Source organism: Ailuropoda melanoleuca, chromosome 5 (genome assembly GCF_002007445.2).
Source record: "Ailuropoda melanoleuca isolate Jingjing chromosome 5, ASM200744v2, whole genome shotgun sequence".
In the NCBI taxonomy this organism is placed as follows: Eukaryota; Metazoa; Chordata; class Mammalia; order Carnivora; family Ursidae; genus Ailuropoda; species Ailuropoda melanoleuca.
In genome coordinates this window covers 49146718-49171378 of record NC_048222.1, presented here as the reverse complement: position 1 = coordinate 49171378, position 24661 = coordinate 49146718, and the positions used below count along the sequence as shown (strand labels likewise).

The 24661-nt window shown below is 50.0% G+C and overlaps 1 protein-coding gene across 5 annotated transcripts in view; it reads left to right on the top strand.

The window, feature by feature from the left end:
- Window positions 1-680: 680 nt before the first annotated feature.
- Window positions 681-24661, top strand: part of MYZAP (myocardial zonula adherens protein) — an 87079-nt gene continuing 63098 nt past the window's right edge. For 4 of the 5 annotated variants that reach the window (XM_034660921.1, XM_002920672.4, XM_034660922.1 and 1 more), the window contains exons 1-3: window positions 681-849; window positions 11761-11847; window positions 24377-24532. In XM_034660921.1, coding sequence (XP_034516812.1) covers window positions 775-849; window positions 11761-11847; window positions 24377-24532 — 318 coding nt within the window. In that variant the 5' untranslated portion in view covers window positions 681-774. Of the gene's footprint in view, window positions 850-11760; window positions 11848-21091; window positions 21264-24376; window positions 24533-24661 lie in introns of those variants that run through there. The other variant, XM_034660924.1, reaches the window with a different exon arrangement.

The window sequence follows — 24661 nt, the reverse complement described above, 5'->3', positions numbered from 1 at the left end:
CAGCCCAGCTTTGCCCCTGCCAGCTGGTGGGGCTTCTGCTGTGTTACTCAATCTCTGGGTGGGTCAGTGTCCTCATCCGCGAAATGGGGACACAGGATAATAACAGTGCCAGCCTCAAAGGGTGGTTGCGGGGACTCAATGATGTAATACATGCGAAGTGCTTGCCAGCTGGGCCCACGGTAATCACCGAATAAGTAGGAGCAGTTGTGATGAACGCTGTACGCCTGGCCTGCTCCCGCCTGTGTTTCAGGTGCTCGCTTCGTCATCTCCTCCCCTCGAGGCTTTTCCTGCACGGGCTAGCTCCTAGGGCTCTGCTATGTTCTCCCGGTTGGTATCTCCTCTTCTACCAAAGCACCGACACCTGTCACCTCTAGGTATCCCGACCAGATTGCAAACATCACGAGGACAGCGCCAGTCGATTGTGTTGGCTGCTGGGAGGGGAACATGTAGGCACTCAATACATAATGAATGCCAAGGGTGATGGGGGGGAAGCCTCCTGCGGGGCTGGCGGGTTGGCGGTGGGCCGCTGCGTACCGTGAGATGACCTTGACACCGCAGGCAGGAGAGAGAGCCTGGGCGGCCAGGGGGTCTAAGGTTCCCGCCCGCCCCCGGGGGCACCCCTGGGCGGGCGCTGCGCCGCGGGGCTTAGACGGCGCGACACTGGGCGGGGTCTNCCGCGCCGCCCCCGCGCAGGGCGGGCTCCGCGCGCTTATTCGGCCGCGAGCCGCGCTACTGCGGGCCAGCTGCGGGCCAGCTGCCGGCCGCCGCTGCGGGATGCTGCGCTCCACGTCCACCATCACCCTGCTCTCGGGCGGCGGCGCCAGGGCGCCCGGGGCGCCCAGCAGGAGGGTGAGTAGCCGGGGGCGGGAGCCTTCGCCCTCCCGCCTCCCGGTGCGGTCCGCCTGGCTGTAGCGGGGTCTGGTGTTGGCGGCGCGCGGGAGCCGGTTTCCCGGCCTTGAACCCCCCTCCTCCGCCTCCCAGACTCAACTCTCCTGTCCCGCCCCAGCTCCGGCCGTGATCTTTCTCGAAGTCCCTCCGCTGGCTCCTAGGGCTTAGGGGACTTTCTGGAATTCCCAGAAATTTCCTCTCCTTCCTGCCTCTGTCAGGCCACGTTTATTGGTGGCAGGAGTTTAAAAAGCAGGGGGGAAACGTTCCTGCAGTGTCCCTATTGAGATTCAAAGGTAACGCATGTCTTTAACACCCAAACTTGCCTCCTTTCAGTGGTGAAAAGAAAAGGTCACTTGTTCGCACTGGTGACAGAATAACACTGATTCTGGAGTGAGCTTAGCCAAGGTAGAGGCTTCACCTTACAATGGCGAGATCAGCAGCAGCTCGTTCCCCAGGAGCCCAGTGGTATGGGACTTGGGTTTCTGCAAACCACTTTCTTCGTTCTGGTTTAAATACCAGCACAGTGGCAGCAGGCGTAGCCCTGGGAGCCCTGGGCACCATCTCCAGGGAGGCTGCCCTTCAGAATCGCTCTGTTTCTCCGGCACCTTAGTTGCACTTTCCCTCCCCTCTCCAGATGCTCTGTGAAAGATGCTAGGCGCCCGTATGCTGCATCTGTCTGGTTCTTATCTCTTCGGAGATCCGCGCCCCAGAGCGCACTGCCAGGGGCTGGCCCCGTGGCTGTTTAGTTCAGCCACTCCTCAGAGTATTTATGATACTTATCATTTGGTGCCTCTTTTCTGTGGTTGAGAATTCTCTAATCACCTTCCCTAAGTTTTAGCTAAACAGATGCTTAAGTCCAAGTCAGGACCCCCGTTGGCACTCCCGACTTCCAGTCTTGTGCACAGGCCTGGTTGCGTTTCCATACCTCAAACCAGTGACTAGCGGTCACCTTCTGTGCTTTCTTTAGCTAGGAGAAAGGCATTGTGTGACTCCTGGGTGTGGGCCAAGTGATGGATTATGAGGGGTGGGTGCCGGTGTGTGTGTCTCCGTGAGCATCTGCGAGCACCTGCGTGTGCGTGTCTGTACACGAGCCATGTAGGGTGGGCAGAACTCCGGTTGTCCGGTTATTAGTTTTGTAAAGCAAATGGATGGATCCCCATCAGGTCCAAGTGGGTTTCCAACCCCAGTCCCAGCCTTACTCTAAACAGGCATTGGCCTTTTTTCTATGGAAAGCCTGCTCAGTTGGAACACAGTTGTGATTGAGAAAGAATGAAGTCACTGAGAAGCCAGCCTGAACCTGGACCGAGTCCTACGTGGGACCAGATTGCATGGAAGTGTCAAGTGCCCCTCAAGAGATGGGCGGCTGGAGTGGGTGGGTGCAGATATGACTAGTACACAGATAAGCTTTCTGAAGATTGTTTTTCTCAAATGTTTACTTTCAACTCTTTCTTCAGTTCTAAGTGGCACAGTGGACAGACTATGGAGAAGGCTTTGCCTTTTGAATAAGACAACCAAAATGCTTTGGGCTGGAAGGGTCAGGGACCCGAGCCAGACCATGTAGGGCTGTTCTGAGCACACGGGAAAGAAGATCTAAAGGTTCTAGGGTTCCCTTTACGTTTTCTTCTGCTCATGATTTGCAAATGCCCCAGGTCCTGTCTACGTGTATGTGTGTGGTGGGGGACATGGTGGGAAGATGTGATCTTTGATTTTTTATTTTATTTTATTTATTTTAAAGATTTTATTTGACAGAGACAACCAGTGAGAGAGGGAACACAAACAGGGGAAATGGGAGAGGAAGAAGCAGGCTTCCAGCGGAACATGGAGCCCGATGCGGGGCTTGATCCCAGGGAGCTGGGATCACACCCTGAGCCGAAGGCAGACACTTAATGACTGAGCCACCCAGGTGCCCCTGATTTTTTTTTCTTTTTTAAACATTTATAGATATCCTTTCTGGATGATACAGGGCTAGGCTTGGGGTCCACTCTACCCGTGGAGGTAGTCCTTGTCACAAACTACCATCGTGAAGGTTGTACAGTGTTAACAAAGTTGGGTGAAGCTAAAAGGAAGGATTCTTTCCAAAGCAAATGAGGAAGACCCCCCCCCCCTTCAGGAGACCTTTGAGTTTGGTCTTGCAGGGCGAGTAGGAGTTTGGGGGGCGATTGACATTGGGATACGGAAAGGAGGAACTATTACTCGTTTTAATGTAAGTCTTGGCATATACTGTATATCATAAGGGCATGTTGAATTTGCAAACGCTTATTTTTTTTTTGGAAAAACAAGAATGGGATGTCTTGAAAATAAAGTTGTAGACCAAATAATTATGAAAAGGGTTCCTAAAGCCAAAAGTAGTTTGTCAGCAAACTCTGTTTCATCCCCTCTTTCCTCTTGAGTGTTGGACAAGTGATGGTCTTGAACAAGAACATGCTAGCCATCAAAATAACATTTCTGCTTTATCCAAAGAGCTTACCAAATTAGGGACTGCGGGAGAATTAGGCTGTGTTGGTCCAGATATTCAAGCCAACTAGAAATGGTGGTGACAGCTGACACTGAGCAGGGAGTGTTCTGAGTCAGCCATCCAGGGTGGTGTAGCCAGACTGTACTGTCACCGGTTATCCCCTGTCCCGTGGCTGCCACCTACCATTTGTACTTCCTTCTTATCTGAAATCATCTCTCAAAGGAAGAAAAAAAAAAACCTGTGGGAAAGTAATTTCTGTCAGCTGATAAGCAAAGAGGCATTTGTGGATGCCAAGCAGCAGGAGTTGTGAAATTAAAAAAAAAAATCTACCTTCAAACCAGTTGCGCACTAAAAATAGTTTTATCTATGGCAACAACAGGAAGATAGATTGGCTGGAGAATAACCACAGACAGCACGATGCCCTTAGAGAGTGAGGGAAAACATTTACAAAAATACTGACCTCGCCTCTCGATTGTGAAGGGAATTTCGCAAGTAAAGTTAATCCCACTAAATGAGCCTTTGACATGGAAGGTCAGCTGTGTGGCCAGGTTGTGTGCGTGGAGGGGGAAGGCACGTGTTGCTTCGTGCAGCCAAATACTTTTGGTGAGGCTGTTCGCTGGGGCGGTGAGAGACCGAGATCTGTCAAGGGTTTCCTCCAGCACCGTGCTGTCTTGATAATAAGAGATTATTGGCTGGTGTTGCTGGTGTCATGGCCCCTCAGTGGCTCATAAAAAGAAAAACAAAACAGAAGCAAACCCAAAAAGGCTGCAAGATAGGACTGTTTCCTACCCTGCTCTTGCTGATATCTCGATTTGGCAAAGGCTTCCTATCGAAACCCAATTGGCCTGCCAGTCCTCACTCCCTAGCTAACACACACTCTCTTAGGTCCCATTTCTGTCTGATTGGCTCAAAATAAAGAATTTTCTTTAGCTGACCAGTGAATGGGTCAGACAGGTATTTACTTCCTTTTCACAGAAACATCTGAGTGCGTAACTTCTGTATCTGTGGGCTCTGAGGAAGGGACCTGGCATTGTGGGACCTCCGTGTCTGGTAGAAGGAAGCTAGCAGTGGCATCCGCCAGGGACGGGTGGGCAGGGGGCCCACTGCACCCAGAAAAGAGGCTGGCTCCTCACCAGGGCTCCCTGGCCCTGGCCCTTGACTGGCCAAGTTGCAAAGTTTTGGAACCCTGGCATCCTCAGGCCTTAGCCAAAAAGCCTCTGTCACTAACGTGTGACAGTTGTAGGTTCGGAAAAAATGTCCCAGCCTCCGTGCTTTGGTTCACCCAACTTGCTGTGTCAGAGGTAGGACGAACAGACCTGAGTCTTGGGGACTCTTAAGGAAACTTGATTTCCTCAAGATGGCGAGCCCGTGGTGGTTCTGCAGAGGGTGTGGAGTGGGATTCTGGAACTTTCCGTGTCTTCAGTGTCCTGTGAGAGAGCTGCATACGTGGTCTGCGTCACAGTTCATCTGTGCTGAGCAGCCATACCTGAACGAGAAACCTGGACACCCGAGCTTCTGATCACTTGGAAAAGCCTTTCAAGTCAGTCAGCCTCAAAAATGGTCTAGTTGTGCTCACAGAGCTGTGGATCCAGGGCTCACTAACCAGAGATCATGTTGAAAAGCTTCCATCTGAAATACTTTCAGCCATTACCTGTGTCATGGTATTAGAGCTTCCTGTGGCTGGCTGGCCCAGCCTAAAACAGTTCCAGTGTTTTCCAGCACACAGAAGAGGGACACGGGTATTTCCCTCTGTCCCGCTTTAGGTGAGTGATTATTCCTAAATTTCAGTCCTACTGCTGACTCTTATTTGTACTTTAAGGCCAGAGTGCCCTTTCTAAAATGCGAAACCCAGTGAGCTGATGACCCTGCTGTGGGAGCCCCCTTGGAGCTACCAGCAACAAGTACAAATTCCATACTTGAGCATCTAGGCCTTTCTGATCTGGCCTTTGCCTTCCTTGTCTCCCTCCCACACTTTTTCCAGATATTCCAAATTACTTGCCATTCCCCAAGAATTCCATGCTGTTCCTCCCGCCTTCCATGCTTCTTTGAGGAAGGGTCTGCTCCTCCAGGGAACCTGTCTGAACTCGCCTTCGTTTCCCTGGAGGCCTGTGCCCCCGGTCATTGCTTGCATCATCTATGATTAACTACTTGAGAGGGTTTAGGGACCCTCTCCCTCCAGGCCTGGTGTAATGGGTGCTTAAAAAGAGGAGGGGGTCACTGGGGTCCTAAAGGGGCCACACTTTACACTGAACTGGCAAACAGGAAATGAGGAAGAGAAGCTTGGGGTAAAGCCAACCCGTCACCTCTGGCCCACCTGGGCAGGAAGCAGGTGATACAGATGGGAGTGCTGGTCCAGGTGAAGAGTTTGACGGTTCTGGGAAGGCCTCCAAATAGTCCAGTTGCCTCCTCCTGTTGCACAAGTTGGAGTTTCATTCCTTTGGTTGAGTCAGTGGTTCTCAACCCTGGTTGCATGTAGAATCACTGAGAAGCTTAAGATATCTGTGCCCAGGCCCCACCCCAGACAGTGTAAACGTGAACCCCTGAAAGTAAGATAAAAATGCCAGTGTCGCTCCGGAAGCTCCCCAGGTGATTCTAATGTGCAATCAAGAATGGGAGCTACTTCTTTAATCCTTGCTGTCTTCTTACAGCTTCCCTGGGAATACAGACCCTCCTGGGACAGGGCCCTGGAAGGTCCCACTGGCTCTGTGAAAGGTCAGGGTGGTGGCGGCAGGGTGGGGAGGGGAGCTGCTAACACTCCAGCTCACACTGGTATTTGTGTGCATTCGCTGACTTGCGTTTTCTCTGCGTGTTGGCATTCCGGGGCACATTGTGTGTTTGTACAGGAGTGAGGCAGTGAGGACAGGAAGGAGTGGTCACTGTCCTTATATTTATGAATTTTGTCTGGAGTCCGTCCTGACACAGAAAAGAGGGGCTCGAGAACACTTTCCACCGCCTACAAAGAGTCCGGGTGTGCAGGTCAGCTCCTGCCCCCTCCGCCACATTTGGCCCTCTTGGCTTGTTTCGTACGCGTCTGAAATGAGAATGGATCTTACAGTGGCCTGCAAAACCTCCATATTTACTATTTGGCCCTTTACAGAAAAGGTTTGCCCCACTCTGATGTAGAAAACCCGGCCTGTAAGTTCAGGGCCACAGCAGAGCTAAGAGGCCGACTCCAGGCGGGGCATGCCTTGTTCCACGCAGCCTGACCCACATATTTCTGTCCTCCGAGCCACGACACAGGACCCACACCTCCTGTTGTTAGGTGGAACTGGGCAGGAACCCACAGTCACAAAGTGGACCAGGCCTTAGAGAACTGGAAATGCATTTGGCTAATTTCCTTAGGGAAATACGTCTTTGTAAACTGACAAGCAACCCCGCCCCCTCCCTGGGTCATCTTCTCCACCCCTTTTTATTGATGATGGTTTTCTCTTGGGTGAGCCCATGTGCTGAAGCTGAGAGCGTGATGGTATGTGGATCTCCAGTTTCCCCCGTGGGTGGAGACCCAGCCTTCTGCCTCCACATTAGGGGGTCAGAACCAAGGACACAGAGGACCTGCCTGGCTCCCAGGGGCCCTGAGTTGCAGACAAGGGCTTGGCTGTGTGTTTTCTTGTGGAGGAGGCTTGAATACTATCTGCTGCTCCCTTGATGTCCCTCCCAGGGGGGTTGGTTTGAAAAACGTGGAAGGCTCTCTGGGGAGTTTCAGGTATATTTGCCTAACTGTGTTTTAGTTCAATCTAAAAAGAAACTCCTACTGACATTTAATTTACTGAACAAGCGCCTATTATGTGTTGATACTACGCTAAGCCCTGTAAGGGTAACAAAAGCAGTAAAAGCACAAAGCTTGCTTGATATCTCCCCCTACTCCCCCCCTTCCATCCATGTTGTAATGCATAGAATATAATAGAAGGTACTCAATAATTGCCGTTGAATCACTGAACTCAGATCTGAGTGTTAGTACCTTCCTCCAAAGAGGTGAATGACTCCCAGTTGTCTTCCACTAGGGATCTTGCTTCTCCATCAGGCCTTTGTTGCTTGCTAGAGTTTGGGCCCCACCTGTCTGTTTTCCTCTCCCACTCTAGTGTAGGCTGCAGGCCCACTTAATGTTCTCAGAACATTCTCACATCTGTGCCTTTGGCCATCCTGGAGCAAATGCCTTGCCTGATGGTTGTTTGTGGTAATTGTGATGTTGGATTCTCCAAACCTCAGTGAACCACAAAGTCCTTTCTGTCTTTCTATACCCAGCTCAAATGTCATCTCTAGGAGCCTTTGATATATTCCCACCTCCAGTTAAGACTGTTGTTCCTTTTATATTCCTTCTCCTTTATAAGGAAGTGCAATTCCACCGTGCCTTAACCACCAAGATACCCTGCCTCTCAGGACCTTGTATTGGTTATGCTAAGTGTTCTTATTTGCCTTGTTTGGGTGTGTTTTTGGATGCTGAGCTCTTGGGAACATGGCTGTTTCTCTTTCATCTTTGTACCCTCGTTGCCCTTAGAAGTATTTTGTAAGTAGCAGGTGCTCTGTAACCTAATGATGAAATACACCGAGTCCACCTTCCTGCTTTTGATCCACTGGAAGGGACCCTTGCATGTAGAGACAGCTAATCCAATAGCTGTGGTGTTCAGGGGACGTAAGATTGAGCTCTTCTCATCGTTCAGAGCATAAGGCTGAGCCAGCTACTGCGGAAGTCCCTGGGAATAACGTGCCCTGCCTTCCTCAGGGACTGCCTAACCTGGGCTGCTCTGGATATCATGTATCGGGGTTTAAGGAAACCATGGAGCTCAGCATCATAAAATGCTCAGAGAGATAAGCAATCCTGCCTTGATGATACTCAGTGGGAAATTTTCCCACAGGGGTGTTTTCTGAAAGTGAATGAATTCAAGGAGGTAAACTATACCAGGTCAACCTAGTAGGTACCTCCAGGGCTTACTTAGTGCTTCTGTTGAGGAATTCAGGGTATTTTCTGAATACCCTCTGGTTCTCTTTGCTGCTCTTGGGGCAGTCCTAAGGGAGTAGGAAAGCTTGATCTGTCGGTCTCTCTTTTGGATACATTCTTTCTCTATCTTTATTATTGCTATTACTGCTATTATTTTTTATTAAAAAAACTCATACCTACTTGGAACAGTTGGAAACCTGGTGGGAATTGCGCTTTACAGAGATAACCATTACAACCATCAGCTGGTTGTGTTTCCTTTAAGACCTTTTTTTTCATAAATCTATGTGAATTATTAGAGTGTATTTAAAAACCAAAAATGGGATTATTCACATTTTTTCCTGCCATTTTCTCTTTTTCACATAACCACACATTTGGTCATCTTATCAGGAAGGCGTCTGATCCTCTTCCAAGCTGGGTTTAAACTGTCCGCAGCTAGTCCGTCAGCGGGTCAGCACTGATGAGAGAATGCTGGCCGCACGTGTAGCCCATGGCTTCAAGCACCTCTAAGGCCAAGAGTCAGCATTTCACACAGGGGCCTGGGTGTGGCCTCAAGAACCTGCCGCAGTTGCCAGATAGCTTTGAAGACAAATGTGTGATCTTACAGGTTCATTTTATGTTAATTCATTGTCTAGCACCGGGGAAAACGATAGTTTAGGGGAAATACATTCTCTTTATCCCGGGGCTTTGTCATACCCCCAGGTCCACTCGAGAGCTGCAGGAAGTATGCTGAGGAACGTCAAAGCTCTGGGTGGACAGATCAAGAACTGTCTCAAGCAGGGGAAGAGAACAGTGCACTTTTGGGCGACTGGACCAGTGGGGTCCCTTCTGGGCCTCAGGTCCTCTTCAGTCTTTAGTTTATTCTGAAAATTACTGCCGTTAGGGACCAATCGCCCTACCCAAAGATATCACCTAGAGTAGATCCGTTGACCAAATTGTTGTTAGCATGGAAAGCAGAACCATAAAGCCAAGTGGGCCTGTTTCACTTTGGAGCTTATGGGATGATGATCTCATCTAGATAATAACACAAATATCTCCTACTGATAGAGGCTTACTGTGTGCCAAACTTCCTTTTATCTGCATTTACACTTGAGATTCAGAGAGATTGAATAGCTTGCCCGTAGTCAACACAGCCAGTAGGCGTTGATACCTGTATGTGTGTGCACTTGTGCAAGCGTGTGCACCCACGTGTGTATATGGTACAGGGATGGGGGGCAGGACAAAAGCACTTACTTTTCTCTGCAAAATGATGCTATTTAGATCAGCCCATCACAGAAGATTATTGACCATCACAGACTTGTGTTGCCTATCTGGTGTGAGTTACACTTTGATGTTTGTGCAAATGCCCGCTGGTTTCGACCAGTCCAGTGGTCCCAAGTTGGAGGTTTGCCTTTCTCTGGAGGAACTCAGATTCGCATCCGTGCTCTTGCCTCTCAGCTAAGAGCGCTACCTCCGAGCTGGAATGGGTGGTTTGTCTTTGGCCAGCATGACTAGCAGTGAGCTTTGAAGCTTTGGTGCAAAGTTGGCCACATCAGGGCCAGTGAGAGCCCTGGAGTCCCTGGGGGATGACGCTTGTCCAGGGGAGAGTGAGGATGGAGAATGACTGTGACACCAAGTCATTTAGCTGAAAGAGCTGGGGTTGTTAAATCCAGAGGAGAAGAGGTTCAGAGGGAAGGAGGCCAGTGTAGAGAATGGGGAATTCTGTTGCCATCCCTGAGGGCAACCTCGGGTCCCTTAGGTAGTCGTTCTGAGGGAACACGTAAGTTCATCATCAGGAAAGTGGAGGTATCAGGGAGCAAAATGGGGTTTCTCGAAGGGAGGTGACAGTGTATGTGGCGGTGCTAACACAGGTCCCAAGTGGGCTCTCTTATGTGTGCATGGAAAATGCTGTCCTCGTTCTCAGCGGCCAGCTGCCAGGTACACGGGTGCGTGTGGGAGTCCCTTCCTAGACCGGCAGGTTGGACTTCAAAGGTCTTTACAATCCCGTCGCATTCTGGGTGTCGAGGCTGCAGGGCAGTTTTGCTCAGAGGCTGCTCTGTGGACCAGTGCAGACCCGTGACCCTTCAGACGAGGTTGGCGATCTATTAATTTGCTAGGGCTGCTGTAAAAAAAATACCACCAGCCAGGTAACTTAAACAACAGACGCCTATGATCCCATAGTTTGGGAGCAAGAAGTCCAAAATCAAGGTGTTGGCAGGGTCGGTTTCTTCTGAGGGCTGTGTGGGAGCGAGCAGGCCTCTTTCTTTAGCGTGTTCACGTGGTGGTCTCACTATGTGTGTGTCTGTCTTCCAGTCCCCTGTCCTGTAAGGACATCAGTCATTTTGGATTAGGCCCACCCTAATGACCTCATTTCAACTAAATAACCTCTGTAAAGACCTGTGTCCAGATAGGGTCCCATTCTGAGGTCCTGGGGCTTAAGACTCCAACATAGGAATTTTCGGGGGACACAGTGCAGTCCATAAGAGGGACAAGCAGCACTCCCATGAGTCACGCCCACATGGCTGTGGGCTGGGTACTCTGCATGCTGCTGGTACCCTCTTCGGGCTTTTCCAGTGGCCCGATCACTTCTCCCTGGGAAGTCACAGCAGGACCAGGCTGTGACATTAGGGTGAAATAGACATCATGTGGCATGAAGTATATTCTCGTTGTTGTGCAAGCATCACCACCATTCATCTCTAGAATGTTTTTATCTTTTCAGACTGAAACTCCATACCCACTTAACAATAACTCTCCATTCCTCTGTCCTCAGCCCCTAGCAATTACCATTCTGCTCTCTGTCCCCATGCGTTTGACTCTTCTAGGGATCTCATATAAGTGGAGTCATATGGTATTTGTCTTTGTGGGATTGGCTTCTTTCACTAGCCGTAATGTCCTCAAGGTTCAACCCTGTTGCAGCACGTGTCAGAATTTCCTTCCTTGGTAAGGCTGGGTAATATTCCCTTCCTCATAGACACCGCATTTTATTTATCCGTTCCGCCATTGATGGACAGTGGTGTTGCTCCCGCCTTTTGGCTGTTGTGCATGGTGCTGCTGTGAACACGAGTGTATGGACTTCTAAAAAAACTTTGTGCTTATGCACGTGCACATCTGTCGGAGAAAGATTTGACATACAGTCCCAGAGAACGCCCCTTCATAGCACAGACCTCATGGTGTGTATGTGGACCTGTGCGTGTGAGCGACAATCATCCTGTACGTGCTGTTACAGAAGCTGAGCCATTAAAAAAAAATGTTTGAATGCTGTGAAATTACTTGGTAACGCCCTTGTTTTGAGCAGGAAGGTGGTGAGTGCCTGTTCTGGGCTGGCGAAGGCTGGTTTTATCCTCAGGGTCCCCTGTGCTGTTGGTACGATCACCGCATTGCTCGGCGGGGGGGGGGNGGGGGGGGGGGGGGGGGGGGGAACAGGCTCTGAGAAGCGCAAGGTCACCCAGCTCTTTCTACGTCAAAGGCGGCTTCATAACTGTCTTCTCCTCTTCGTCTCTCCTAGGCAAATGTCTGCAGACTGCGGCTGACCATACCCCCCGAGAGTCCAGCCTCAGAGCCAGGTGAAAAGAAGGTTGAAAGAAAAGAACAAGTAAGCCGTCTCTGAGGCAAAGCTCTGACAAGTTCTCGTCTTTTCACTCTTTTATTTTAACCCCATGCCCCGCCCGTCCTCTATCCAGGCCATTCACAGAGTCTGAATGGCAGTGACTCTGCTGATGAAAAGGCCCTCTCGACCTTGCCACCCCATCTTCCATCTTCCCAGAAGTCAGACTGTCCTGCCTGGCTGGCTCTGTCGGCCTCCTGCCCCTGCTCTTGTTTCTTGGTGAACGCTGGCTCTGCGTGGCCTCAAAGCTGTAGGGACGCTGGCCTTAGTGACAGGTGCTGTGGCAGGGAACGAGTTTTTCCTGAAAGAGCCTAGTCCTGTGGACTCAAAGGGCCCATTGTGAGTTGCCTGCGGCCGAGCCTTTCTCAGCAGCTGGAGGCGGAAGCCCAGCTCACAGTGAAGGCCGCCTGGAGAGGCCGAGCCCAGCGGGCAGCCTGGGCGCAGGGCAAGGGCGCTTGGCTGGAGGGCCGAGGGGGTCAGCAGAGATTTCTGTGCCAGCCTCTGTGCTAGGTGCTGGGCCGTGAAGATAAGTCTGACCTTGTCCTTGTCTTAGAGGAGCTTGGAGTTTTTCAGGTGAGACAGACCTATGAGCAATGTTGGTGTGTGGTTTCAGTGTTAGGATCTGGAAGGGTGAGAAGGGCTTTGGGAGCACCGGGAAGGGAATGACTGCTGGGGGTGACCTTGAAGCAGAGGCCGGGAGAGGCATAGGCGGGGCCGCTCCCCTCTAGGCCTCTTGTCCTGGGCAAGCCATTTCTCTCATTCACAAATAGTTCTGGGACACGTCCCGTGTCCTGGGCACTGTGCACGCGGGTGTAGTGTACTGCAGTGTACGACACCCTGAGTCCAGCAGTGAACAAAGCAGTGAGGAAGACATGCCTGTTATTCACACAACTTACCTTCTAGTCGGGGGAGAAGGAGAATGAAAAATAAAGCCTATGTTACAGAATTTAGAAGGTGATAAGTGCTGTTGGAGACAAAGCAAGAGAAGGGGACAAGAGTGCCGGGGGCGGGGCAGGTAGCGATCTTTCTCGTGCATATCTTTCCTGTTAGCATAGAATAAAGCAGTAAAATGAAAGGATACGTGATCATAGAAGTTTTATAAATGGAATCACGAGACAATGAGAAAGCTTGCTCTGGAGTTGACCACTAATGCGGCCACCTGTAAAAAGAGGAAGCCCCTCTTTGAGTGGTACATGGTTGATAATGTCCTTAAATTTACTGTGTTGGTCTTTGTCTCTCCTCCCCTTATGCCCTCCTTCTCCGCACTTTCTAGCAAGGTCAGAGCTGTCTGTGCCAATTCAAATGATGAGTGACAGGGAAAGGAGGATGGGGGGAGGGAAAATGAGGATATGATGAGAACAAGGTTGAAAGAAAGTGCAGTTGCTTATCTGCTTAAGGAGTGAGGATGGGTCCCACCAAAGGATCCAGAAAAATGGCTGGTTCCAGGGCGAGCCTGGGATGTCTCGAGCTGGAGAGCGAGGTGGGCGCTCACACGGGCGGAGGGAGGTGGTCGTAGCAAAGGACCCAGAAGCCGGTTTGAAGGGGGTCTCACTGCACTGGCTAGATTGGAACAACGTGAACATCAAAAAGTAAAGAAAGTAATATGTTTTGACATGTTGAATAATAATAAAAAAACAGACTCATGAGTTTACAGTAATATCAGAGCTTTAAAAAGGGAAAACTCGTCTACAGAACTTCAGCTGATAACTTCAGAAAATCTCTATTTTGTAACTGCCCAGATCGGTTCATCAGTGGATGCAAAGGCTAGCTGGTGGAAGGTTATTGTGGAACAGTTCTTTCTCATGCTCCCAGAGTACCCCCTCGCTGGTTACTTCCTGGCTCTGACGGCGCACTGTGCAGTCTGGCAGCCAGCATTTCACGCAAAGCTCCCATCTAGCTTTCGAGGTGGGGGGCACCCGGTCTGTGGGCTTCCGAGGCGACACAGTCAAGGAGCGCACGGCATCACCTGTGTCATACTCCTGCCAAACTTGTTCAGCTACATCAAATCATCAGAAAACGAAGAAACCCCGCATGTAGGACATTCTGCAAGAACAGGTGGCAGAAAGGAGACTAAGGAGAGTTAACATCAAATATAATGAGCGAGCCTTGGTTAGATCCGGGCTCAAAAAAAGAAAAAAAAATCTGTAAATTCCTATTGGGATAATTGTACAGTTTTGGATATGAACCACGTCTTAGATATTCTTGAATAACTGTTCCTTTTCTTCCTTGTGATGGCACTTTGAACTCTTTTCTCAGCCTGTGTGTCGCTTTGAACGTTCTCCAAAGAAAAAGTTTGGGGGTAAGACCTCGTCACCAGACCATCCCGCTAGACACGTGTTGTTGACTCGATGGAGTGGGGTGCTATGCTGCTGGGGGCGGAGGTGTCCCTTCTGCCCTCTCTGCTGCCCTGACTGTCCCTTTGAGGGGACTGGACCTGAGCTGTGTCCAGGGGCTCATGGGCTGCTTACCACAGGAGCAATCAGAAGGAGCACTTTTTGAGGAAGCGGTGCAAGCTGGAGGGAGGGACAGGACAAAGGCCACAGTGACTGTCCCCGGGTGCGCGGCAGGGGAAATGGGGAGTCTGGTCTGTTGGACTTAGACCCACGCTGCGTGTCTGGGCAGACATTTATGGAGGGCTTCTGCTGCAGTGAGGCCCTGGAGGGCACGTCACCGCTAGGAGGGATCCGGTATTCCCGAGGAAAGATGGCAGCTGTTCTATGTCAAGCGGCAGTTGGTAACCAAGTTGTATACTTTGATTTGCCCATTTGTCTTAAAACGGTGCTTTTCAAACCTTTCAAAGCCATAGGACCCCCCCCCTTTTTTTTTAAATCAAATATTATCATGAGCCCTTGTGTGTAAACTGGATAAAAGTGGTAGTGGGGGCCAGAGTCCCCCCGTTTTCCCGGTCCCCTCCTGTGGGTGTGGGGATCCCCAGGGCCGTGAGGAGCCCCGGGCAGGAGCCGTGGGGGCAGAGCGTGCACCAGGAGGCCTCGACGCTGCCGGGCGGACCAGGTGTGCAGCCAGCGCCCATCTGTGCTGTGTGAGTGACTCACTGCGGAAGCACTGGGGTAGAGGCGAGGAGGGTGGGGCTGGCTGTTCCCCAGGACTGAAGTCCTCGGGTGGTGGTTGCACTAGAAGGTACTGGTGGTAGCTGTGGGGCTGTCCGGAGTGATTTTGCCACCGTATCCTGGCCAGCTTCCCGCTTTTGAGTCACTGGGGTCAGTGGTCAGGCACGGGCACGGAGGCCCTGAAGGTGCCACGTGATGTGCCTTCACCGCTGTTGTCCCTCCCTGGGACGTGGTAGCCCGCAAAACTGCAGGGCGCCAAGAACTCCGGACGACCCTCCCTGTGGAGGGGACTTGGGTTTCTGGGAGGGGCCGGGGGTGGGCAAAGGTGGGGGGGAGCGGATCAGAGCTGGCGCGGATGGGGAAGTGGGAAGATGTGAAAGGCCTGATTGGTGTCCGAGGAGGCGGAGCTTGTGGGACAATACCCAGGAGCCTGTTCTAGCTGCAGTGGACGGAGGACAGGCCTGGGCCTGATTCTTCGACTCTGTTGCGGCTGATCCTTAGTGTGTTTCGAGCACCTGGGATTCCGTGGGGCAGCTGGCCACACGTGCATGCCACTGCCAGTTGGACCGCTCTCCTGTGCGCTCTTCCCAAAATCACTGTGCAGGAACCCCTTACAGGGGAGGGGGTGGTGCCCCCTCTATTTTGCCCAGCTTCATGACGGCGTGTTTGGAGACTTCTGGAGGCAGTCACAGCAGAAGCGTCTTTTTCTGGCATCCTGGGTTCCAGGGTGTACGGGGGAGGCTTCCTGCCCTTATGGCAGGCCATTCCTGCCTGCTGCTTTTAGTCCTTCTCTTCTAGAAGGTACCGACTGACCCGAGACTGCTTTTTGCAGGCCACAGATAAGCTCCCAAACACTTCGTTTCTCTGCTACTCAGTTTCCTTATCTTTAAAGGCAGCACAGTAGTGCCTGGTTGCAAAGAGTAAGTGAGCTCATTTATGAAAAGACCCCCCCCCCAAAGTGACCTGTAATATTGATTAGAGAAGCAGTGACTCAGGGCCAATCTCAGCCCTTCCAGTCCCAAGCGCAGTGGCCCTTCTTTGCTTCTCTCCCTTAGGCCTTCTGGGAGTTACTCCCCCTCCTGAAAAGGCCTGTCTTGCATCTTCCTCCTGGGCTGTGCCCATGGCATCTTGTTTGATGTCCTTATGTCCTTCTCCATAAATCTGAGCATCTCTCCGCCCGTGTCCTCAAGCCTTGCTTCCTCTCTCTGCAGACTTTACCTCCGAGAGCTCCTGCTTTCCTGGCTGGGAGCCAGCTTCTCCAGGGAGGTGCTCACCCGGCACGTCAGCTCTGCCCTCCTGAGCCCTGTCCTGCTGGTGGCCGGGCCAGTTTTCCGTGTTCTTGACGTGTGGTATTTTTAGAATACAGGTATCTCAACAGCATATCACCATTATTTTGGTATTTAAAAATATGAATCTGGATCATTTATATGAATAGACATCCCCAGAAAGGTCTAGGAGCATGACAGTTTGGAATGGAACCTGGGTATTCATGTTTAGGTGTTCTGACCGCACCCTCTCTGTGTGAGAGCCTCGTGAGGCACCTCGCATTCCCATCGCCTGATGACCAGCGAGAAGGGCTGTGTTTTCTTGCATTTGTTCCTCATAGGTATTTCCTTCAGGGCCATTTGCAATGGGTGATGCCTTTTTATTTTGTCTCCCAGAGCCCAGGTCCCTGCCTTGCTCATAGTACGTGCTTCAAGAATGACTTATGATTTTTTTTTTGTTTTTGTTTTTTTAGTTTTTAGGGCTGCCATAGCAGAGTACCATGAACTGCATGGTTTAACCAACAGAAATGTATTGGCTTACAGTTTTGGAGGTTAGAAGTCTGGGATCAAGGTGTCAGTCAGCAAGGCCATGCGCTCTCTGCGGGCTCTAGAAGAATCCTTCCTTGCCTCTTACACCTGCCAGCGGCTCTGGCAGTCCTTGGTGTGTGGGTTCCTAACCCTAGTCTTCATGTGGTGTTCTCCCGGTGTGTGTGTGTGTGTGTGTGTGTGTGTGTGTGTGTGTGTGTGTGTGTGTATGTATGTATGTGTATGTATGTATCCAAATTTTCTCCTTTTTATGAGGATACCCATTATACTGGATTAGGGCTCACTCTAATGACCTCATTTTAATTTGCCCTCTCTCCAAATAAGGTCAAATTCGAAGGTACTGGGGGTTAGGACTCTAACATAACTTTTTTTTTTTTTCAGGACACAATTCAGCCCAAAACTAGTTTCTTTGAGAATGCTATCTGAAATTATATTAACAACTCAGATAAATTAACTGTGGGCTTTTGTTTATATATTAACAATCATTAAAAATATGGGAGAGGAAGTGCTCTCAGTTTGTGGTTACACATTTCATACTGAGGAAGTGATAAATATGGAATAGAATGTTTATAAAATTGTTGAACATTAAAATTCAAATTGGTGTAGATAATGTTGAAATTAACCCCCATCATTTCCAAAGAATTTCGTGGATGTATTTACCCATTCAGTGTATTCTTAGACAACACACAGCAGTAAGAGAACTAACACCAGCTATTACATATTTATCAGCTAAATCAGGGTATCACTGCATACATGAGTTTTAGTGAGCACAACTTGAGCCCTGCTATTCTGAGTCCGTGTGATCGTGAAGTCTTTTGTAAAGTGACAAAGTAATTTGAGGCAAATGATATATATATATTTTTAAGATTTTATTTATTTGTCAGTGAGAGAGAGCACAAGCAGGGGGAGCAACAGACAGAGGCAGAGGGAGAAGCAGGCTCCCCACTGAGCAGGGAGCCCTACGTGGGCCTCCATCCTAGGACCCTGGGTTCATGACCTGAGTCAAAGGCAGGTGCTTAACTGACTGAGCCACCCAGGTGTCCCGAAGCAGATGATATTTTCAATAGCTGTTAACATCCCACCCGCGTGGGTGTCTTTAGTAACCTGTGGTTTTACAGAAGCGGTCTCTTTAGATCTTTAAGAACTCCAGTGAGGGAAAGCAGATACGTGTGTATGTATGCAAAGTTGGGAACTTTCATAGCCCAGTATAATGTTTGAAAGGAGCAAACCCTTGCCATTCAGCTTTATAGTCCCCTTTCCCTTAAAAGCCCTAGATGAGTAAGCATGCTGAGTCCTTGTCCTTGGCGTGACTGTTTATACAACAGCATGGGCTGTTGCCAGGTGAGGGAGTGTGCTGCCAGGATTCGGATCGGCGCTGAGACTGCCCTGATGGCATGCAGGACTCCGTGTGCTCTCTGAGATAGCAGCCCCAAGAGGATGGGAAGAGGCCTGGGTCCTGGTGCTGGTTCCCTCACCCACCACCATAGAGGTTGGGCCAGGCAGGTCATCTGGGCCTCAGTTTTCTCTTCTAGCAAATGTAGGTATTAGCATGGAGCCAGGGTTTTTCCAAGGTTCTTTAGCTGTGGAACTCCTTATTCAACTGAACATATATGGAAGTCTGTTAGTAAAAGAGGGAAAGCCTAGTGGCTGTGGTTTGCGCCGGCTGCTTCAGCAGTCTCCCCCTCCCACCCCCCGCCCCAGCCTTGTCAGACACCGAGGGCGGCTGGGGTACCGTTTGCAAACCCATAGGACTACACAGTTCTTCTCCATTTTTTGACCTCCTGAGATTGTGATTGTCACCCTACGAAGAGCAACAAGGCCAGTTGAGGGGTGAACATCTCACTGTCATGGCCGATTTGATGGCTGTGACACCGCAAACAGTAAAAAGACCCAAGAAGAGAGAGGCAGACAGACAGAAACATCCAGACAAACGCATAGACTTCAGCAGGATCCCAGATACTCAGAAATGGGAAGACGCTACCACTAATAATAGAATCTGTCAGTAGCTCCTAGGATGCCCGGCAGCCTCCGTGGGGTTTTAGGTATCCTCTTCTCTGTATTTCTAGAGCGACCCTCTGAAGTGGGGGGTGGTATCCCCCTTGTCCTGTTTGGGACGCCGAAGTTCTGGGCAGTGACTTTCCCAAGGCCACGCCGCTAGTGCACCGGTGGATTTGCCGTTCCAGCTTGGGTCTGCGCCATGGCCGTGTTGCCATGGGAACGTCAACTCTCACACTTTCTCTTATCAGGGAAGGTCTCTGGAGGGTATTTGTGTTTTATCAGTCAAGGTTACCTGACGTGTGTACTGTGTGACTGGGTTCCAGCCAAGAAGTTCCTGATTTTGCTCTCCAGATAATCTCTTTTCTCCCTGGGCTTGTTGGGCCTAACCAGCTGTTGTCTGCATAGAAGCTAGAGGGTAACGGCTTTAAGAAGTTACCTCCTATCAGGATACTATTATTAGAACTCTCTTTGGGATTTCTGCTTGCCTAGTTTTTCTTTTCCTTCTCTTTAAGCAATAAAAATGACTGATCTTTGTACCAGCACGAGTGTATTATTTTATATAAAATGGTGCCTTTGGTCTGTGAGATTCTCAGAAATAACAAATACCTTAATAAGCCAAAGATACCCATTTCTTTGAGGGGACTGGTCTGCCTATCCCCTCCCTGTTTGTCTCCTAGGCTGTGGGAAGGCCTCTCAGGCTGGCTGTAGTGTTCATTTTCGTCACAAGGAGACAAAACAATGTCAAGTATGAGCCATGACCCGGGACTCCTGATTTGCTGGGATGGACACACGGGTCAGACAAGTCAGAGCACATTCCTGACAGTGTGGTCCTCTGCCTGCAAGGTGGGTAGGACGCCCCTTGCTCCACGCTCAGCTCTCCCTGGGTCAGCTGCTGCCCTCTGGCTGGAAGAAGAGGTTCAAAGCAAGAAGTTTGGGAAATAACTTGGCTTCTAGTTTGCACGTCATTTAGTTCATGTAGTGGTCCATCTAAGGCATATTGGCAGACCGGATAGGTGACCAGCTGCCCGTCCTGGGGCCGGGGGCGGGGGGCTGGCTGTGGCAGTCTCCCGCCATCAGTTTGGATTTATGTTAAACTGTGTGTGTCTGCTGGGATTTCTTCGCTGAGAACCCTTCTTGGCCAAAGGATTTTCTTCCTTTGCACAGATGAGGGTTTTGGATGACCGGTGCTCCACATCTTCTGACATCGACCCAATTCCAAATATTCTGTTTTCCCTCCTTCCTTCGGAACGTATTTATTGAGCATCTCTTTATGCTGAGTTTTGGGATGAAACGGTGACTACGGCAGATCCCGTCCCTGCATTCCGGAGCTTATCTCGTGTAAGATCATACGTTCTGAGTTGGGGTTTGGGAAGTATGGTCTGGCTCTCCAGCAGCCGTAAGGCCCTTGTGGCAGGAATTTAGGTGGAGTTACTTTTCTGTAGTTTCTCCTTCTTTCCAAGGCACTTTCCACTACATGAGTACATCCCAGGGGACGGTTTAATGGAGAGTGTCTCTGTTTCTCTGATTAGCCCGTTGTTAATTACGCCGCATGTCACGCGGTGGTTACAGGATGCATTGCAGTTGGCTGGTACTTTCTCCCTTCTGTGGCGCTGACTTTCTTTTCATTTTGGGCATTTGTTAGGACTTTGGTTTTTGAGGCAGTTTGGCCTAGTCTTGTTTCATGCCCAGGAGGCTTTTCATAGGCCTAGTACATTTTTAAGAATTTGATATTTTAATACCAAGCAGCATTAGAAAGAAGTTTAAAAAAAAATCAACCAACTTTTAATTACAGAGAATTTCAAACATATACAAAAGGAGGCTGACTGGTGTGATGAGTCACTGACCCTTCACCCAGCCCCAGAGCCCTCAGCCCAGGCTCGGTCCTGCCCTTTCTGGTCCTGCCCTTTCTGTGCTCTCGTCTGCTTCCTCCGCCCTGGATTCCAGATATCATAAATATTTAAGCATGTTTCTCTGAAAGATAAAGGCTATCTCTTAATACAATCACAATGCTGTTATCATGCCTTAAAAACTAATATTTATCTTATAGGGAGATACTTTAAAGGACCTGAGAGGAAAAATATGCCGCCACAGGCACTGTGCTAAAAATGTCAGCTCTTTCCATTTTTTTCTGTGTTCTCCCGTTTTTCACAGAAAGCGTTGACATTTTGTCAGAATGATAGCAGTGTCAACGTTGCAACTCCTCTGGAGAGAGATTTTATGGCCAGGGCAGACATCAGCTCCCTGCCCTCCATCTAAGAAGAGCAGAGGATGTCCCTTCTGCTGGACCGTATTTACATAATCTGGAAAAGTCCCCAGAATTTCTTCCAACTTGTAAAGCTCCCTTTCCAGCAAATACTTATTGAGAAATTCATTAAGTGTCAGTCGCTGTTGGGTGTCAGGGATTATGATGGAAAAGAAGACCAACAAGGCCCAGTGGATAGGCGAGGAGGCCTTACGTATGGGATGATACTAATAGTCACTCTGTCATGCTTGTGGTGAAGGTGTGGAGATCTAACCAGTCGGAAGGGTGAGTGAAGACGTCCTTGAGGGAGAGATATTTCAGCCCAGCAGTGGGCACTGCACACAGAGGGAATGGTCCGTGTAATGGCCTGTGACGAGGGGGAGGTTGACTGGATAAAGGAACAGAAAGGAGGTGGGGGTGTGGGGGGGAGATGGAGCCCAGGAGGTTGGACAGGAGCCCCTCCATGCTGAGCCTGCATCTTCCCAGTGGCCCCGACCGGACTGGGGCCCCGGCTCTTGGCTTCCCTGCCCCTGAGGTCTGGGCTGCCACAGGGAGACGTGAGATGCAGTTTCACTCCTGACTCTTAAGTACTTTGAAGACTTTGTGGTTGGAGGGAAGAGCTTCGATTTGGGAAGATGTACTCGGGTGCTTGAGTGTCGCCACCTTGAAGAACTAATAATGTGGTAGGGTTCCTGGGAGGGTTAAAGAAGGTGCTGCGTAATAATACAACAAATACGGGCCCCCTGCTCTTTGTTCCCAAACATCCCTCCGTTTCCCTGTGGCCATGCAGCTGCTGCTTGCTCTGCCTCGGGGACCCCCTCTGCATGGAACGGCCCGTGCAGGTGGCCCTGTGCCAGGCCCTTCTTGGGGCTCATTTAGTCCCGGCTTTGTGATGGTTTAGTTTTAGTTTTTTGAAAATTGAAATGAAAGTTATTCAAAAATGCCCCCCCCTTTTTTTTTTCTGGCTAAAAATCAGACAGCCCAAAGGGAAAAAATGAAACCCTGTTTTAACGGAGGCCACTGGCATTAAAAGTCTGGATTCCATCCTTCTAGATGTTTTATACACAGAAACATACCTTTTAAAAACAAAACCCAAGAGTACAGAAATGACTGTTCTTAACTTCATGGATCTTTGATATCTTTCCACGTGTGTCCCTGTTAGAGCCACCACCTCTGGAGCCGTGTTTCACAGACTTGTCATGTTGTCCATGACATCGTGTGTGTTTTCCACTGTGTGCTGGTCCTCGTCCCGCCACTGGGCAGGGAGGCAGGGTCCTCTGTATGCGGCCACCTGAGCGTTTTCCTGAAAGCCAGCCCATCTGGGAAAGCCCTTGCTTTGCAGAAATGCCTTTCACGGAACCCTCCTGTCCTCATCATCTTGTTTTTCAGGAACTGGGAGGAGTCTGACTGAAAGAGCAAGCTTTTGTTGCCTGGTATGCCGGGAGTTTCATTAGAGCTTTTCCTCTTCCTAATTACACGTCTGGGAAAGCCGGGGTCTGGAATCCCAGCTTGTCACCCCACCAACAGCCATTGAACAGCCTCTTCACCTAAACTGATGCACAGATTTCAAGAGTTGCATTAGTGCCTGTGGGGACCCAAGTGCCAAGGCCTCAAATGGAATCATTTTCTGGAAGCAAAAACAGAGTGTCACAACCCCCTCATATCCCATCTCTTGCGAAATATGTACAGAAGGGTGGGAAGCAATGAGTGTTTTGTTTTCTAGTTTAAAGCTCCCATCCTAGACAGACAAGCAATACAAAGGGGTATAAAGAAAGAATTGAAAGATGTTCTGATACCCAGTACCCCTCCCCCACCACATTGTCCCCTTGTTAGAGTTCATTACTGTTAATAATTTGACATGTATATTTTTAGACTGATAAACTTTGAATGGGATTATAAAGTTTTTATTCTGCCACAAATGAATGATTTTAAAATGCAAAGTACAGTTTTGTATGCCAAAAATATTTTGCAAGTGCATGGAAGGAATTTATGCAAAGGTGATTTAAAAATTAGTGGGAGGGGTGCCTGGGTGGCTCAGCTGGTTAAGCATCTGACCCTTGATTTTGGCTCAGGTCGTGATCTCATGGTCGTGGGATCAAGCCCCACATCGGGCTCTGCACTTAGAGCAGTCTGTTGAGAATCTCTCTCTCCCTCTGCCCTCCACCGCCCCATTCATGTTCTCTCTCTCTCTCTCTCTGTCTCTGTAAATAAATAAACGAAATTGGGAGATCAGAGCTGCCATTATGGAATTCAGGCTCCTGTACTGTGATCGTCAAGGTGCCAGGGTCAGCCCCAGGGGAGACTGGGCGTAGGCTGGTTTGTCTATGAAGTCTCAGCCCCTGGTTCTGTCCTGCCCTTCCTTCTCCCTCATGGGGGCTCTTACCCTGTCCCCCTGCACCTAACAAACCCTGCAGCGTGGGGGGGTTACTTGGTGTCAGACAGAATTGGTCTCGAACCCAGATGTGTGGCTGGAAGCAAGCTATTGAACCTCTCTGAACATTGGTTTTCTCAGCTGTCAAGCGGAGAAGACCATCTCTGTGTCACAGAGTGGTTGTAAAAACGAAATGTGCTAAGTTGCATATCTGGCTTACGGGCAAATCTTAATTTCCCTTCCTCTGGCTTCTTGAGCCTTCTTTCTGTAAAGGTGTGTTAGGACTTGGACATGTTACCCCTTCCCAAGGGTGTTTGCATTTCGACACTGGTCAATGCTTTAGGTGAAGGAATTAAGGTGCAGGAAGATTGTTCTGGAGTGAAGTCATGCTGCCTCTGCCTGGCTTTTCAGAAACATTTCATGAATGATCATAAGAGGTTGTGTACTCACCACTCCCCCCTCCTTTGCTCAGAGCTGGCTTCAGGTTGGTCCTAACCCTCAGGGGACAATCTGGCTGCCAGAGGGCAGCCAGCATTCTTCCCCCAGTATCTCAACCTCGTGCATTTCAAGGGGATGTATTTAGCGATGAGGTTGAAGGCATCCAGAGGAACTGCTGTGGGGGGTGGGGGGGGAGCAGTGTTACCAGGGTACCAGGACTGCGAGAGTGCCGACACTTGCTCTTGTCATGAGGGACAACACAGGTCCATCTGGCACCTTCCTGAGAATGAGAAGGGTGCCTTTCCAGGACAGTGGGGCCCTGCAGATGCCCTCTTATTAGGTGGGTGGATAGGGCTTCAGTAGGAATTTGAGAAAGATGCCCTTCCTCTAGGGCAAAGGCTGGCTTGGCCCAAGCCACATACAAGCGGGAAAAGGGTGAGGGGGCTGGGTCTCCGCCGGCCTCTCCTTGCCACCCGGCTCCTCAGTGCCGACGCAGCCTGCACGGCCATACACAGTGCACCTCTTATCACAGCTGCTCCCATGAGGCCTAAACAGTCATTTTTCTTTCCTCTTTTCTCCCTTCTTGAAGCATCCTGACCTAAGCAATGGGGAGCCAACCAGGAAACTTCCTCAGGGTGTTGTCTACGGCGTGGTGCGGAGATCAGATCCAAACGAGCAGAAAGAAATGGTGGTGTACGGGTGGTCCACCAACCAGCTGAAAGAAGAGATGAACTACATCAGAGACGTGAGTCATTTAAGGATGTTTATCGTTTTGCGTATACTCCTTTTGTAGCATGCTGGACGGTGGCGTTGGAAGCATTGACGTGAATGTGATAAGGCCTTTTGGAAGAATTCCCAGCCTGACCGTCTTGGA